General features: G+C 44.0%; 1 protein-coding gene across 2 annotated transcripts; it reads right to left on the reverse strand.

Moving 5' to 3' along the window:
* Nucleotides 1–103: 103 nt before the first annotated feature.
* Nucleotides 104–16,912, reverse strand: scfd1 (sec1 family domain containing 1). Of its 2 annotated transcripts, none has more exons than XM_034675878.1 (19): nt 16,783–16,912; nt 15,261–15,331; nt 14,928–15,016; nt 14,562–14,652; nt 14,253–14,375; nt 14,089–14,176; nt 13,275–13,364; nt 12,890–12,945; nt 12,602–12,687; nt 12,395–12,494; nt 9,289–9,428; nt 8,596–8,686; nt 7,587–7,660; nt 7,371–7,452; nt 7,149–7,245; nt 6,950–7,020; nt 685–764; nt 499–561; nt 104–245 (listed from the first exon to the last, which is right to left on the reverse strand). In XM_034675878.1, exons 1-19 carry the CDS (start codon nt 16,811–16,813, stop codon nt 119–121), a joined length of 1,650 nt encoding a protein of 549 aa, XP_034531769.1. In that variant the 5' UTR covers nt 16,814–16,912; the 3' UTR covers nt 104–118. The 2 variants fall into 2 exon arrangements, with proteins under 2 accessions (XP_034531769.1, XP_034531770.1); XM_034675879.1 differs by lacking the exon at nt 16,783–16,912 and adding an exon at nt 16,454–16,737.
* Nucleotides 16,913–17,844: the final 932 nt, after the last annotated feature.

Below are 17,844 nucleotides of genomic sequence, written 5' to 3' on the forward strand. Positions count from 1 at the left end.
TCTCAAATGTGACAAAACGTCTCATTGTTCTGATGGATGACTGAGACTGAATTTTTCAGCTCAGGACCATAATATTAAGTAATCACTGTAATCACTGTTTGTGGGGTTTGGAGGATGTTCACATGAACTGAAGTCGAGGGTCCGGCTGCAGAGAGAGAGTGTTACTCACATGCTGTTTGAGCACCAAGTTCTTCACTCCCTCCATCACAAACTGAGAGCCCGTGTTCATCACTCTGGAAAACAACCTGAGGGGAGGAGGAGAGAGAGGGAGGGAGAGAGGGAGAGAGTGGGTGGCAGGAGGAGGACAGGGTTAGGCTGGTAATCTGAACAAATGTATGAATTATTATTTATCTTCTGCTGTGGTGAGGAGGTTTGCAGCAGCTTTTAGAGGCCCGATGTATTAAGTCAAACATCAGCTCCTTAGAGGAGGGGGTGGAATATGTTACACTAAATATGTCTCTAAAACATTAAAGAACACATATATCCACATGAACTTACCCCATGGGTTTGACTCCGCTATTGCCGTAGTTTGCTGGAGTGGCGGCCATCTTTGTAAACGCTCTGTAAAGATTAGAGAGGAGCAGAAGTGTGACTGACTTCTCTATGATCAGAGACTGAATGACTCTTCTTCTAAAAGTATCAAATCAAACAACAGAGAACATTATAAAGCTGTGACAGACTCACTTCCACTGTTTGATGTAGTTTAGAGGTGAAAGGTCGCAGCCTGCATCCAACAGCGCCGTCTTATACTGCTCCAAGTCCGTCTGAAACACAAACGCAGTAAATCTGTTAACATCAGACGACAAGGAAACAAGATGGACCGGTCCAGAGGGTGACACAATGACTTTAGTGACAGACAGATTATTATTCTGATATTTACATGAACAAATCTCTAAAAGGCTTTAACACCACAAACACGGCCCGGAGGTCAAAGTTCAGGGACTTAGTAAGCTGAGGGGACACCTAGCAGACAGTTAGCAGCTCCCACCTGTCGGTCAAAGAGGCCACGCCCCCTAACTCTACCTCCATTTAATCCTTAATCTAATGTAAACAGGTGATTTGTGCATAAATTCAGCGATACAGTCGTCATGGTCGTCCCTGGTGTCTCTGTTCCTGTCTACAACTAATCACTGTTCTATTTGGCTTTGATCAATCAGAGCATACCATTCTATTCTCCTTTGATCTGTTCTATTCTATTCTCCTTTGATCTGTTCCGTTCTATTCTCCTTTGATCTGTTCCATTCTATTCTCCTTTGATCTGTTCCATTCTATTCTCCTTTGATCTGTTCCGTTCTATTCTCCTTTGATCTGTTCCATTCTATTCTCCTTTGATCTGTTCCATTCTATTCTCCTTTGATATGTTCCATTCTATTCTCCTTTGATCTGTTCTGTTCCATTCTATTCTCCTTTGATCTGTTCCATTCCATTCTATTCTCCTTTGCTCTGTTCCGTTCTATTCTATTCTCCTTTGATCTGTTCCGTTCCATTCTATTCTCCTTTGATCTGTTCCATTCTATTCTATTCTGCTTTGATCTAAACAGGTGAGCTGTTTATAAATTCAGCCGTACGGTCGTCATGAAGAGAGAAATGAGCTACAGAGACCCAAACTGTTTTTGTACCAGACTGTAAACATGTTGATTTCTGCTGTAACATTTAATATGGGGCTCTATGGGGACTGACTCACTGCAGGAGACACTCTAGTGGACTCTGGAGGAACTGCAGGAGACACACTCTAGTGGACACTTGAGGGACTGCAGGTTTTGGGACTCCTGCTTTGGAAACCTCGGTGTGTATTCTTCCTCTCTCTTTAGTTTATTGTCAGGCTGCTCACAGACTTGGTCTCAGAGACCTCCCTGCTCTGTGGTTTCCGACCTACAGCTAGCAGAGGTGACGTCGAGTGTATTGTTTTCTCTTCAGTGATCTCCTGACTGGCCGCTCAGTAGGAACCACTGAAGAGATTACACAACTGCTGAGCCACGTGAGAGAGCGTCTGTGAGAGAGTGTGAGGTTGTTTTCGTAGGACTGAAATCCCACCACATCCCTTAGAAACTCCCACAGCTCCCAGGAGACTGAAGCAGATAGAGGGGGAGAAAAGGGGTGAGAGGGGGAGAGAGATCAAAGACAGGGGAGGGAAAGAATCAGACGGGAGGCCAGGAGGGAGAGAGATGACCACAGATGACGGGAAGAGAGGGAGAGAAAGAGAGAGTGGGTGGTGATGAAGGGTGAGGAGGTAAATCCAGGGCGATCCATCATTCAGGTGGATGAAAAGAAAGAGGGAGACTCATTTCTGGGCGGAGGGGAGAGCTGTCACAGCGTCTGTCAGCAGGGGAAGCTGAGAACGAGCGGGAACTCTGAGCAGACACTGACAATCACAGAGTTTCAGTGAAGGTCTCACACAGTCCAACAGCTGAGGGTTGGTTCTATAAGAATCCACGTTAGATACGATACGTTAGATACGATACGTTAGATACGATACGTTAGATACGATACGTTAGATACGATCCGTTAGATACAATACGTTAGATACGATACATTAGATACGATACATTAGATACGATACGTTAGATACGATCCGTTAGATACAATACGTTAGATACGATACATTAGATACGATACGTTAGATATGATACGTTAGATATGATACGATACGTTAAATACGATACGTTAGATATGATACGATACGTTAGATATGATACGTTAGATACGATACGATAAATACAATACGTTAGATACGATACGTTAAATACGATACGTTAGATATGATACGATACGTTAGATATGATACGATAAATACAATACGTTAGATACGATACGTTAAATACGATACGTTAAATACGATACGTTAGATATGATACGATACGTTAGCTACGATACGTTAGCTACGATACAATAGATACGGTATGTTAGATACGATACATTAGATATGATACATTAGATACGATACGTTAAATACGATACGTTAAATACGATACGTTAGATACGATACGTTAGATACGATACGTTAAATACGATACGTTAAATACGATACGTTAGATATGATACGATACGTTAGCTACGATACGTTAGATACGATACGTTAAATACGATACGTTAAATACGATACGTTAGATATGATACGATACGTTAGCTACGATACGTTAGATACGATACGTTAAATACGATACGTTAGATACGATACGTTAAATACGATACGTTAAATACGATACGTTAGATATGATACGATACGTTAGCTACGATACGTTAAATACGATACGTTAAATACGATACGTTAGATACGATACGTTAAATACGATACGTTAAATACGATACGTTAGATACGATACGATACGTTAAATACGATACGTTAAATACGATACGTTAAATACGATACGTTAAATACGATACGTTAGATATGATACGATACGTTAAATACGATACCTTAAATACGATACCTTAAATACGATACGTTAGATACGATACGTTAGATACGATACGTTAAATACGATACCTTAAATACGATACGTTAGATATGATACGATACGTTAGATACGATACGTTAAATACGATACGTTAAATACGATACGTTAAATACGATACGTTAAATACGATACGTTAGATATGATACGATACGTTAGATACGATACGTTAGCTACGATACAATAGATACGGTATGTTAGATACAATACGTTAGATACGATATTCTACATTAGATACGATACGATAAGATAAACTGATCACTAAGATCTTCTTGTAAAATGTCACTTAAAGGAACATTACTCTATTAAAATATTTAATAAAAAGTAACCTCTCTGTCCCAGCACTGACTCATAACCTCATCAGGTGTTATTGGAGAGCTTTAACACTCTGCTCTCCTGATGCTGAATGATCTACGTCTGAATAATCAGGACAGATGTAATGATTATTTCTGCAGGTGTTGAAGCAGAGATCTCTGCCCACAGCAGCTGCTGGAGGCCTGGACTCAGAACCCCACTGACAGACTGAGTTTGTAGAGAGGAGAGACTCTCTCTCCGGAGTCACCTGATTCAAACTCTTCCTGCAGACTTCTGAAACCTGCTGACTCCTTCACTGAAGAAGAGCGATCATGAAAAAGGTCTAATGGATGGAAAGAGTGAACTCCTGGTGTCTTTACGATCACACTAAGACAAATAACAGTCGCAGCCTCTGTCACTTCATGAAGGATGAGCTGCGGTCTCTGCCAAACTAAACCTCATCCAGCTGTGTTCCTGTTACAGGGACTCTAACAGGTCTCTGTGTTCTCGGAGGAACTTGGCGCCGAGTCGGCCATCTTTGTTCTGCTGCTGGCTCACGATGAGATTATGGATGTTGTAAAGCCAAGATGATGCTTCTCGTTAAGCATTGAAAAATGAATCCATTGATTGGTACGATGCGGTTTGGGGGACCTGAGGGCATGGGCTGACTTGAAACCATCTCTGAAATCATTTCTACAGTCTGCCAATCCACAGCCGGTGATGTAAGCTTCCCCCGAGCTGTTTTGGTTTGAGTGTTGGTTAAGACGCCAGGCTGGAGGAAAAGGAGGACAGATATGTGGGACGCCAAGAAAGCTTTGGTCTGACTGAGTTGGTCCAAAGGTATGAGATCTTCCTGTGCAACCTGAACCACTCATCACACCTCGCCAAGGAGAAACCACCAAATCTGATGTTCTGCTTCTAGCTGACACGGTGTTCTTGTTGGTTGTTTCTGTTTACCTTTACTCCCACCAATCCGTCTTATTGAATCATGTTAGTCATGCTGACCTGAGAAATATCTCCAAGAGTGACTCCATGTTATTTTAGGCCGACTTTCACCAATCCTGTGCAACTGGTTTCAGGCAGTTCTTAGCTGTTTCTTTAATGTAGCTAGCTACGTAGCTCGTAGGACGATGATATCTACGTTCTTCAGACGATTATCGGGACACCGGAGCTCACATCATGACACCTGGGCTGTGACGGGTAACATTAAACTGGAAGAGACGCATCATGCTCATGGGAAAGTCTTTATCCCAGAAAAAAAACACTACCGACTTCCTCCAGAGGGGGCGCCAGAATCAACACAACATGACAACTCATCACTGAAAACTCTGAATTTGCGTGCAAAGTGTTGATTGGTCCTTCCTCATCAACATGCAGAAACCTGACTTTATTGAAAGGTAAGGACTGTTTTCTTGTTTCTAACTCACATCTCATTCTTCAGTCCATCAACATGAACCCTTTTTGATGAAGGCAGTTTCAGGGCCGGAAATACAACCCCGTTCACGTCAAAAGAGGTATTTGAGAACTGCTCTTGACCTGGGACACACTTTCATTTTGGACTTTAGAACCAGACCGGTATTCCCCAGAGACTCGGGACTTGATGACACTGCATCATAACCAGAGAGGAGGAGGAAGATATCTGCCTCAGGTTCCTCACGTTAGATTAAAAACAGGAGCATCTACGTTTATTTATGAGGAATAAACTCAGTCATGCTCTTTTAGACACATTAAAAACCCTCTGATCCAGTTCATCGCCTCCCCTCCTCCTCCTCCTCCATGATGAACCCTCCTGCTGCTTCCACATGTCCTCACTGTTGTCGTGGTTTTGGAAAGTGAAACTTACATAATGTTCCTTTAATAGTCAGCTTGTCTTTAAATGGAGCATTGAAACTGACAGAAAGAGCCACAGTTTGAATAAAACCCTCCATCAGACCCCCGGCTCCCGACCTTTGACCCTGACAGTGACAGCGCCTCAGGTCGGTATTGTCTTAACTTCAGAGGAGACTGAGGAGCATTGTCTCGTCTTTAATTCCTCCGCGCCCACAGCTCGTCATCGATCCTCTGCGACTCTTTTCCTGAACCACAGCAGGATCACACAAAGTTCCCTCAACAGTCTTTTTATTCTTCAGCGTGAGGTTTCACTTTGGCAGCAGACTAAAACCACAACCCTCAGGTCCCTGTATCATCTCTGCTTTTAATACAGACCAGAACACACTCAGCATCACAATACCTCATCCTGCTGGTCCTGGAGCCGAGGGAAGATGCCCTGAGACACGTTTAAAGACCTTAAACTGATTTCTATGAATCTGACATGAAACCAAATGAGGCCCAGAGGACAGGAAGTGGATCTAAACCAAGTGAGGGGGATTTGATGGATGGACACATGGCTCAGGAGTGAAACATATGGATCGATGATGTCCAGCTCAAAGTCTCCTCCTGCAGCTCTGATGAGAGAGAATCTGTTGTTGGTCTGAGTCCTCGTCGTGTGTCAGGTTTGAGCGCTGATCCTGAACCGAGCTAAATCATATTCAAGAGAACAATTGAGACGTTAGAGCCAAGTGGTGACGGTTACGGTAAAGCGGGTGCGGTGACTCATAATAAAAAACGATGACAGCTCCAACAACACAAATCTGAAGACCACATCCATCACGGCCGCCGCTTGGAAACCGGCTTTTGTTTTTCAGTTTTCTGGAGATGCAAAGCGGCGTCTGAGTGGATCCGAAGTGAAAACATGTTCTTAAAGGCGGAAAATATTTGAAGCGGTGTTCTGAGAGAGCCAGACTTTACTCATGGATGTTATTAGTTACACTTACTTAGCCTGCTGTGAAAGGATTCATTGTTTGAGGCGCACAATAGAAACCGAAGCAGCGGCGGCAGAACGGTGAGCAGGTCACTCAGCGCAGCGTGAAGTACGACACACGGGGGAAAACTCGCTCTGTGTCTCAGAGCTGCAGAGATTTGTTGGAGAAGATCGTGTTCGGGCTGAAGTCCAGAGCTTTGAGGGAACGGTCGATGCACACATGATGCAACACATGTTCAGACTTAAAGGATGGATGCAAAGCTAGAGCTTCAAACGTGTGTCTGACTCTGCAGCACACGGGCAGAGGACCTCAGAGGGAGAGACTGTACGTGTGTGTACTCTCAGTGTGTGTACTCTCAGTGTGTGTGTGTGTGTGTGTGTGTGTGTGTGTGTGTGTTACCTCTGACGGAGCTTGTGGAGCGGTGATGTAGTAGATGAGGAAGAGTCTCATTTTGTCTTCAGGCGTACCGGCTGATAAACACAAACATGAACACAAGTTAGTTTGTCTGATCTGTGAGTATAAATGTGTGTGTAAGTGTGTAAGTGTGTGCATGTGCAAGTGTGTGTGTGTGTGTGTGTGTGTGTGTGTGTGTGTGTACCATCTGGGTCACTGATGATGTCCAGCAGGGATTTGTCTAAAGTGGCCTTGCTCATCAGTTTCTCTTCATACTCAAAGTAAACGTCCAGTTTGCGACTCTGAGGAGACAAACGTCAGAGAGTTCGAGGTCAGACGATGTTCTCTGGTGTTCTTCAAACATCCAAACTCTCACGTCCTGACCTCCAGCTCAGTTTTAAATGTTCAGAGTGAAGCTGTGCCGTACCTTGATGTGGTCGAGGACAGCTGTGGCCACGTTGGTGTGCAGGTCGATCAGCCTCTTCTTCTCCAGCAGCTCGGGCAGAGAGCTGCAGAAAGACACAGAAACTACTTTAATGAGCTCTTCAAACATTGAACACCTCACTGTACTGAGGCGTTATCTGTAGTGAGAGGCTGTGATGTTGTAGGTTAACTGAAGTGATGCAGACGAGGTGTTTGGTACCTGACAGCAGAGGTAAGCTTGGCCGTGTTGTCTGACAGCATGCTGATGGCTCCTTCATCTTCTCCTTCTAAACCCTGCAGAGACACAGCAGAGGAGGGGTTAATACATTAATAAATGTAAAGGCAGCCTGCAGAGGTGATGCTCAGTAAACTCAGATGTTAGCTCTGAATGATCACACTGAAGAAGACATTTGTGCTTAAATATAAGTGATGCTTTAAATTCTGCTCACGTAATCTGTTGTCAAAATTTCAAAGACTCTCAACATAACCTGCAAGACTTGGTTGGTCCTTCACTTAGACTCCTACCTTTGCTACATGGACACAACCCTGGTGACTCAGACAAGACTTCAGAGACATGATCCTAGAGACACTTGAACATGGGTTTGGATTATGAGGTCGACTTTAGAAACTTGTCTTGGACATCCTGGACTCAGGGATGACTTGTAGATCTTGAAAAGGCCCATTAGAGACTTAAAGATGTGCATTATTTATGAGACTCGTGCATCACTTCAGGACCTGGACAAGACTGTTGATTTGGACTTGATCTTTGGGGCGACAAGAACTCAAAACCTCTGGGACCAGAGCACCCATATACTGTAGTCCTTGTCGCAGCAGTCAGGGGTTCGGCTCCCAGTCTTGTCTTTCCCCCTGCTCTTTACTTCCAACATTTCCTGTCTCTCTTCAGCTGTCCTATCCAATAAAGGCAAAAAGGCCCAAAAGTATGACGTTAGCAAAACCTCTGGAACACTTTCTTGCAGAGTTTTGATGTCAGGGAGTCTGATGTGACCTCAAGGACTTAGGAAACCTCTTGACAGCCTCAGTGTGACCTCAAAGACCTGCAAATGATCTAATTTCAGGACTTGAAAATCACTTTGGTGACCTGAACTTTAATTTCAAGATGTCCTCTGTATCTGAGATAAGACCTTTGACGTGGACATGTGATTTGGATAATCATCCTTAGACTGCCTTCTTTCATTCTTTACGTTCTTCTGTGTGTGCATGAGTCTCACCATGATGCTCTTCAGGCGTTTGACTTCATCCTCCTGAGCTCTGTACGTGTCCAGCTCCTCCTGGACCGACTCGGCCACCTCTGGGAAGGGACTGTAACAAAACCACACACACACACACACACACACACACACTGTGATGCTCTAAACTTCCAACCAATGAATGAGCTTCTTATTCACAGTGCAGAAAGCTGAAGAGTTATCCTATCAGTCACGTTAAATCATTTCACTCTTGGCTACACTTTGACGCGACAGAGAAAATATAGAGTGAGTCACATAGACTCAGATATCATCAGCGTAGAGCCGGATCCTGTGAGGTTATATAAAGTCTCTGTAACGCTCTTATTTCAGCTTTCTGTGTCACACTAGTCAAGAGGGAAGTGTAGGAACCTTTTGCCTTTTTAGGAAGGGTACTTTGGGGTAGAAGTTCCTGGTACTTTGGGGTAGAAGTTCCTGGTACTTTGGGCTAAACTTGAGCTAATAATGTCTGATGAAATGAACGTGTTCAGGGATGTAAACATGCATCAAATATGTCTTCATAAGACACCAGATTATCTTCTGTGGATGAGTGATTAAAAAGATCTTACAGAGTGAAATGAGCAGCAGGAACTCTCCGGCTCAAACTGGATTAAAAACATTCTGATGGCAGATTAAATGTTTATAATGTTCCAACATGAAGCCGTCTGTTTCTCTGACCTGCCCTTGTGTTTCTGCCAGAACTTGTCTGCAGCCGTCAGGTCGTAGGTCTTTCTGTTCTTCTTCTTTGGTCTGGCACCGGCAGGAGACGGCTCCGCCCCCGCGCCCTCCTCCATCATCACCCTGTTCAGCTGGAAGTCCTGAGGGAGAAATACAAACATACGTTAGCATTAGGGACCAACAAAAGGAGCTCTGTTGGTTGTTTAGACGAGTTAAAGATGTGAGCGGCGCTTCATAAACCCAAAGATGATGTCATTTCCTGTCTTATACGCTCATTTCCTGTGTTTTCATGATGTAAGCCAAGCCTTTAAATCTTTACTGAATCCAGCGTGAAGCCACCAAGAAAACAAAGACGTCACCATCATGCTTCTGTTTAATGAGTCTGATCCAGGACCAGCAGGGGGCGCCACAGAGGACCCGAGCCTCTGAGACACCCGGGCTCACGTCCAGACCAGAGACAGCCTGAACAACAGCTCATCACTACCAATAACACCAAAGTGAATCCTGACAGGAGCCGACAGGGAACAGGTCCTGGTCCAGGACCCAGCGGTGGATCATAATATTGCTGTTGCTATGGGAACAGATGAAGGATGAGGGGTGAGATTTAGTGCTGGGATCCTGCGCCCCGTTGAGTTTGTGCTGGCTCGGCGTTCTGACATATTTGAAGGAAAGAGAGAAGAGAGGGAGACGGAGAGTGTGCAGCCAGCGCTTGGCGGGAAGGATATTTTGCACTGACATCACCACAACAAAAACTAGACCCTGGTCTAGATTCTGGATCTGGACGAAGGAGCCGAACGTTTTTCATGAGAGATTTAAAAATAGAGGGAAATGTTCCACAGCTGTCTCTGAGAGAAATCAACAAATATGAAGTCTTACTCGACTTTTTATCACTTCTTCAACGTGTTGATGTTAAAGTCGGACCATGAACCCTGACATGTTTATCTCACATCACTTCATTTTTACTGCCATCTACTTATCACATGTCAGAGGGTTCAGAGTCACCTGTCAGAGGGTTCAGAGTCACCTGTCAGAGGGTTCAGAGTCACCTGTCAGAGGGTTCAGAGTCACCTGTCAGAGGGTTCAGAGTCACCTGTCAGAGGGTTCAGAGTCACATGTCAGAGGGTTCAGAGTCACCTGTCAGAGGGTTCAGAGTCACCTGTCAAAAGGTTCAGAGTCCCCTGTCAGAGGGTTCAGAGTCACCTATCAGAGGGTTCAGAGTCACCTGTCAGAGGGTTCAGAGTCCCCTGTCAGAGGGTTTAGAGTCCCCTGTCAGAGGGTTCAGAGTCACCTGTCAGAGGGTTCAGAGTCACCTGTCAGAGGGTTCAGAGTCACCTGTCAGAGGGTTCAGAGTCACCTGTCAGAGGGGACAGACAGTTAGACGACCAGGTCAGAGCTTGAGTCCTGTTCCCGGTCTGCAGGGGTCAGGACCTACCAGAACCGGGAACAGGGTCACGGGCAGCCGAGATTCAGTAAAGTGTGTAAACTGCTGAATCAGTGAAAGCTGGTTCTGATAGTAAGAAGTGAGAACTCACAGGGATCACAGATTGTTGTGTTTGGAACATCTGACCCCTGACTTCCACTGAAGGCTCCTACGATGTACATAAGAGCATCAGACCTGGACCACAGAGTGAGGGGAGATCTCATTCTAGTCTAGCATCTGTGCGCTGAGCTAAGTCTGACCCATGGAAGCTCCACCTCACAACTTCAGGACTTAAACATCTCCAATACCACATCGGAGATGTTTTAATCCTAAAGGATCAGCCAAAAACACTCCCCTCTCACAGAGTCTGGTCCAAACAGTCCTGACCTGATGAGACCTGGACTCCTTTAGACGTCCAGGTCTCATCAGGTCAGGACTGTTTGCTGATCTGTGTCACCAGCCGTGCTCTTCTGTGTTTCTATTCAGTCGTGTTTTTCCCTCTCCTTCTTCCCCGTTCCGTTCAGGACTTCTGATGAGATTAAAAGTGAAACTGAGAATTTGTGAAAGTCTAAATAATGTCATCGTGGCGTTGAGAGAGGCCCTGAGTCCGTTAAACGATGCTGTCGACTCCTGAAACTCTAGAGCCAACATGTCAGCTCCCCTCTTCCTCCCTATCACAGAGAAACACTCAGGACTCGTGTGTTTTGGCGAAGCTGTGAGCGGTTAAAACCTGAAACGTCAAATAACAGGACTCAGACGAAGATCCTCTCTGAGAGAAGACGCTCCACTCTGTTACACTAACACATGTGCAACCCCAGTGGACAGATATCCGGACAGCAGACTTTAAACCTACATCTTTTATTTCACTGAAGCAGATTCATATTCATCCTTCATCAAACCTCAGACTGCAGAACGACCTCGTCTGAATTCTCCTCCGCTCAGGAAATAAAATGAGTCCTGAAGGATGAAAAACAGCTTCAAGGACTTCAGAGGAGACGTGTTTTTACACGGGGCTCGCCAAGTGTCGGTGTTATGGTGGCAGAGTGTGTGAATGTGTGTGTGTGTGATGATGTGTTACATAACACATCCAGGCAGCTCTACATTCCTGTGCTGTCAGTATTAACCTCAGCACCTCGGTAGCTGACAGCACCCTGGCTCTGCATCAATAAATGTGTGGAAGTGTGTGTGTGCGCCTTGGGAATCCCAGAGAAACACACACACACACACACACACACACACACACACACACACACACACACACACACGTATCCTATCCAATAACGAGTTAAACTAAAGGAACGGCTGCTTTTAGTGTGATGTAAAGGTTCGTGTCCTTATAGAGGATCTTTGTTCAGCACAGCGATGAAGACCTGCAGATGAAGTCCTTCCTGCTCTTTGTTTTCAGCTCTTTAAAGAAACTTTAACAGGATGCTCTGGGCACCAAAATCAGGTGAATTTCATCTGCAGGTCAGGACTAGGGACCAGGTTTAACTTCAGTCCTGTTCATCCTAACAAGGTGCTAAAACTATGGTGGTGGTGTTAAAGCTGCAGGTGTGACGGAGGCAGAGCAGAGACACCCAAACAAACCAAGCTCCCTCCTGCATGTTTAGAAGTTCTTCAACTGTAACATGAAGTAAAATGTTTTATGATCATGTTAACGTGCTGCAAGTGTCTGTGTCGGCTCACCAGGACGTCGTGGATCAGCGCCTGATAGGTCCAGGTGTGGTGGAGGGGCGTGGCCATGTCCACGTTACGATCAGCCAGAACAAACAGAGGCCTCTGGAAACTGAAGAGGAGGAAGGACTTTCAATCAAACACTGACTTTAATGATGAGACAGCTGCACTGCATCATGGGAAATTGAGTCTGATGTCACATTAAGGGGATTCCTTTACCTGAACTGACCGGCGGCCATGTTGTCTCCGGTGAACAGACTGTTTCTGGCGTCTCGGAGGTTCTCACGGAGCTTCTTATCCAACTTCTACATCAGTGACAAATTACACACACACACACACACACACACACACGTTTAGAGTGTTTCCAGTACATGGATAAATATCATTCCTGCTCTGTTCACTCTCCTGTCCTCTCTCTTAAAAACCCAAATCAATAATCTAACAATAATAAAAGGTGATGTTTTGTCAGTGAGTGAATCTGATTGGATGACATCAGCGTGAACTCACCACAGCGACCATCTCTGCAGCGTTTCCTCGAGGACAACGAATGATCGGCACCGCACCTGATCATCAACAACAACAACAACACTCAGGTTAACTTTCCTCTGACTGACCACGAGAAAATAAATCAGGCAACAGAGAGTTCACATCAGAGAGTCCGTCTGATCCTTCAGGGAACTGGTCCTGAGTTTCACTCTGATAGTTTAGGAGTTTAACTCAACGCTGCCATCTAGTGGACAGACACGGAACAACACTCACAGACTGCCTCATCAGACAGCTTAACAGAGACATGACGAAGCTGCTTTCATATGTCTGTAAACATTCAGGACACACACACACACACACACACACACACACACACACACAGACACAGACACAGACAGAGACTCACCGAGTGTGACGAAGAAGCAGAACAGAGAGTCCACGATGGTGTCCATGATGGCCTCCATGTCCGTGTCCTGGATGTCCGCTCTGTTGATGGCTGAAGGAGAGACACATTCAGAGGTTCCTCTTACTCTAACTGTCATTATGTTTCAGGGACAGGTGAGGTGAGGACACAAGGAGACATGTGAGACAACAAGGGGCGATGAGAGGAGGTGGGGAAGGACAGCAGGAGACAAGAAGAGGACACGAGGAAAGGAGGAGACAAAGATTCAAAGGGATGAGGAGAGGACATGGGGTCAAAATACAAGGAGCATAGATAGTAAGGAGGTGAGGATAGGAGACAGGAGACAAGAGAGGATGAGTCGATTCAAGAAGATATAAGGAGACAAGGGGGAGAGTGGACAGGCAAAGGAGACAAGAAGGAAATGGGGAGAAGAAGATATAAGGAGGAAGGAGACAAGGAAGGGTGGGGACAAGAAGGCAAGATGAAATGCAAGGCCATGAGAACAGAGGAGATAAGGTGACAGGAGACAACAAGACGAGGAGGAGAGGAGAAGGAGAGGAAAGAAGGATACAAAGAGAAGATTCAAGGAGACAAGAGGGCCCCAGGAGTAAAGGAGGCGATAAGAAGAGGATTCAAGGAGAGTAGGTGAGTAGGACGTATACAAGGAAACAAGTAGGCAAGGACAAGAGGAGGTGTGTGTGTGTGTGTGTATGTGTGTGTGTGTGTGTGTATGTGTGTGTGTGTGTGTGTGTGTGTGTGTGTGTGTGCGTGCGTGCGTGCGTGCGTGCGTGCGTGCGTGTGTGTGTGTGTGTGTTACCGTGGTAGGAGATGAGCTCCTTGTTTTGGTGGCAGAGTACGAACATGTCGTCCTCCAGAGTGATGAAGTTCAGGTACTGATCGTAAACCTGAAACACACACACACATGGTGTTATAAACTATAACCTGTATAAACAAACAAACAAACAGAGTAACCATGGTAACCTTGGTGACTTGGGTGACGGCGTTCGCAGCCAGAGCGGCGTTGGCGATGTCCTCCAGTTTACTTCTGCTGATGGCCGAGATGAAGTTCAGGAAGTACGACTCATGCAGCTGGTTCCTCAGGTCCTACACACACACACACACACACACACACACACACACACACACACAATAAATATACACTGAAGTAAGTCAGCTCTTGCAGGGATGCGGTCGTGTTGAATACCAGGATGATGATGTATTATGTGAACTTCTGCTGTAGGAGTGTGTGCTTGTGTGTGTGTGTGTGTGCGTGCGTGTGTGTGTGTGTACCTGACATATCCTGTCGATGTTCTCCTCTGTGGGCATGATGAAGTAGATGGCTGGGACGTCTGGAATGGGATCTCTGTCTGAGTGAAGCAGCCTGAAACAGAAGCTGGAGTTAAACTTTGTTTTCATGAGAAACTGAAGAAGATTAGATTCCCTCAGAGGGACCCGGGTCTAATAAAGTCCCTCAGAGGGACCTGGGTCTAATAAAGTCCCTCAGACGTTCCTCTACAGGAGCAAAGGTCTCAGTTCTCAGGGGTAGGACTGTTAAAATATACAGGAACATCTAGACTGAGGCTCTGAGCTCCTGAAGGATCATTTTCGAGTGACTGTAGGGGTAGAAGTGAAGGAGTGAAGGAGTGAGTCTCTTACAGGTGCAGGGTGATGCCCATGTCTCTCAGCTCTTTGACTGACAGCAGCGGGGAGATGATGTCCTGTCCAAACCGGTCGTATATCAACACCTGAGCACACACACAGAAAACATATAGCCTGAATAAAACACACACTTTACAGCAGAGACCAGAGATGCAACTACAACATGGATGAGTCCATATATGGTCAACTTCCAGAGGCCCATTTTGAAGCTTACAGACAAAAACATAGCTGAGTTTAACTTTGTGGAGCTCATCTAAATACCCTCTCTGTAAGATATTGTAGTCCACCATGTGTGCGTGTGTGCGTGTGTGTGTGTGTGTGTGTATTTACCTTCCATACTGGCTCAGCTGCTGTGTTCTTCAGAGGAGGAGCGTTGAAGTTCAGCATTCGCTTCAAGGCGACTGACAGAGCAAACACACACACAGACTGTTCAGGTACACTTTCATTAAACACACAACAAAGCATTTAAAGGGATAATACGTTATAACACATTATTATACGTTATAACAGTGTTATTATTACAATAAACACTTAATATTAGCTCCACAGTCTCCAAATAAAACATTAAAATGCTCTTACAAACGTCAGCTGACAGGATGACACGTGGAGAGGGAAAATTAAACTTTAATGTCTCAATAAATCAATCTGCTTTTTCAGAGTCGACACAGGCAACGACGTGAACGAGGCGTAGATAAGTGAGGTGTGTGTGTGTGTGTGTGTGTGTGTGTGTGTGTGTGTGTGTGTGTGTGTGAGGGATCGGCATTTAAAGCTAAAACTCTATTCAACAGGAGGGATGGATCATGTTTTTTGAATATCTGAATAATCTTCTCATAATCTTTTCATAATACAATAATCAAATAGTTCATGTGATGATTATTTCATCTTTAAAATGTACTTTCTCTGTTTTTTACATGAAGAAATGTCCATACTAACATCTTACACAGCCTCTTGTATTTCCCCTGCATGCTTTCTTTAATATTTTGAAGTTATTTTGTTATTATGGATGTTTTTTGGTATTTAATAGCATGAAGGAAACACCTTTTTAGATGCCCTACAATAATTATAACCAGGGGGGAGTAAAATAACATAGAAATACTTCTTAAAGATGGGATAAAGACACATAAATTATTCGATTATCTCATTATTTTAAACGATTAATCGAGTATTCGACAATCACGACTCATCCCTCTGTGATAGAGAGAGAGAGGAGGTGCTGAGGGTGATCATAGATTGATATTTAAGGGTTTAAATGTGTAATTAATGAGTGAATATATGTTTATAAACGTTGTATTTACGTTGTGTTTGATTAAAAAGTAGATTAATCAGCACTTATTGTGACTTTATCACGATTAAAACAGGTTATTACCAAACCACACATATTTATAAGTATACTATAAGTATAAATGAAGTGTTATTTGATGTATTATTGAGTTATAAACGCTGACAAACACTGAAACTTAAACATTTAAGAGGTTTAAATGATATATTCAGCAGCAGCAGCTAGCTTCACCTAGCATACATACCTTATTAAGCTAGCAGAGCGGTTAGCTGCCATGCTAAGTAGCTGGTTAGTTAATCAGTTAGCTGGTTAATAACTTGGTTAGTTTAAGAGTCTTTTAAAAGAGGAAGAGAAGTTGAAACAGTTTCTGTCTCTGGACTGAAACTGAAACGTCTGTTAATCAGTGAAACTAACTGTCAGAGTGGAGGATGGTTACCCGGGTTTAATTTAACACCGTCATGTCTGTAGCTAGCTAACTGTCACATCCGGGTTACTTTAACTCTAACCCGTCTGTTCCCGCCACTGTCTTCATCGAATATTAGCCGTTAATGGAGAATAAAGCAGTTTACTCACCTGTCTGCTTCTCCCGGACGGACGCCGCCATGTTGGATGTTGTTGGTGGTGACGGAGCGTCGATGACGTGGCAACAGCACGACGTGAGCAGAGCGTCAGAGAGGAGGTGAAAGAGGAGAGGTCTCACTCTGAGGGAGAATCAGGAAACCAAACCGCCTTTTTCTCATTTAATTCAATAAATGATTTTTTAAAGTTTCTAAACATGATTAAAAAATAAAACTACAGAAACAAAGTGATGTGACTGAAGTATTATAACAATATGAGGAAAAATAAACACTGATGAAGTATTATTAGAAGTATATTCAACAGATGAGGTCTCACTCTGCTGCTTTTCTCAGAAACCAAAAACAGGAAACTGATCTCAAGAGGATATGTTGGGATTTCGCAAAAGTTGCAAAGTAACAAGTTAAAAAAAATCTCTCTCCTTGTTTCTTCAGGGGTACGGAAGAGGACCACTGAAAAATAAAATAAAAAATAGGTTCCAGTATATTTTTTAAAATTATTATTAAGAGGAAAAAGTCAGAATTCTGACTTTATTCTTGAAATAATAATAAAAAACTTTAATTTAATTTATTTCAGTGGTGTTAATCCTCTTCCCTACAGAGGTTTTCCTGCTTTCATCTGCGACTTCAAACAAACTTTTTCCAGATCCTGATCCAGAGTCGGGTATATTCCAACTTCATATAACAGCTGTCTGAGGTTTAAGATAAGATAAGAGAGAGTCCTTTACTCGTCCCACAACGGGGAAATTCAAGTGTCACAGTAACAGAGTAGACAAAGTGCAAAAGAAATATATAAAGCAAACAAGAGCCTATAAAGTAACAATTATTAAAAAGTTATTAGCAATTAAAGTTAAAATCAAAGAGGTAAAAGATAAGCATATCTTAAAATCACACACACACACATATATATATATATATATATATATATATATATATTATTGGTTATAGAGTCTGACCACTGCAGACCACTGCCACCACAGAGTCAAAGAAGGACTTCAGAAGAGCCCCCTCCACACCAAATGACCTGAGTCTCCTGAGCAGAAAGAGTCTGCTTTGTCCC

Source organism: Notolabrus celidotus, chromosome 22 (assembly GCF_009762535.1).
Source record: "Notolabrus celidotus isolate fNotCel1 chromosome 22, fNotCel1.pri, whole genome shotgun sequence".
NCBI lineage: Eukaryota > Metazoa > Chordata > Actinopteri > Labriformes > Labridae > Notolabrus > Notolabrus celidotus.

Excerpts from the sequence above, each read along its gene's own strand:
- scfd1 (XM_034675878.1), bottom strand. The coding sequence starts at position 16,813 with ATGGCGGCGTCCGTCCGGGAGAAGCAGACAG. Across the intron at positions 14,177-14,252 it reads CCGTCACCCAAGTCACCAAG|GTTTACGATCAGTACCTGAA; the intron begins GTTACCATGGTT and ends TGTGTGTTTCAG. Across the intron at positions 12,495-12,601 it reads ATGGCCGCCGGTCAGTTCAG|TTTCCAGAGGCCTCTGTTTG; the intron begins GTAAAGGAATCC and ends CCTCCTCTTCAG.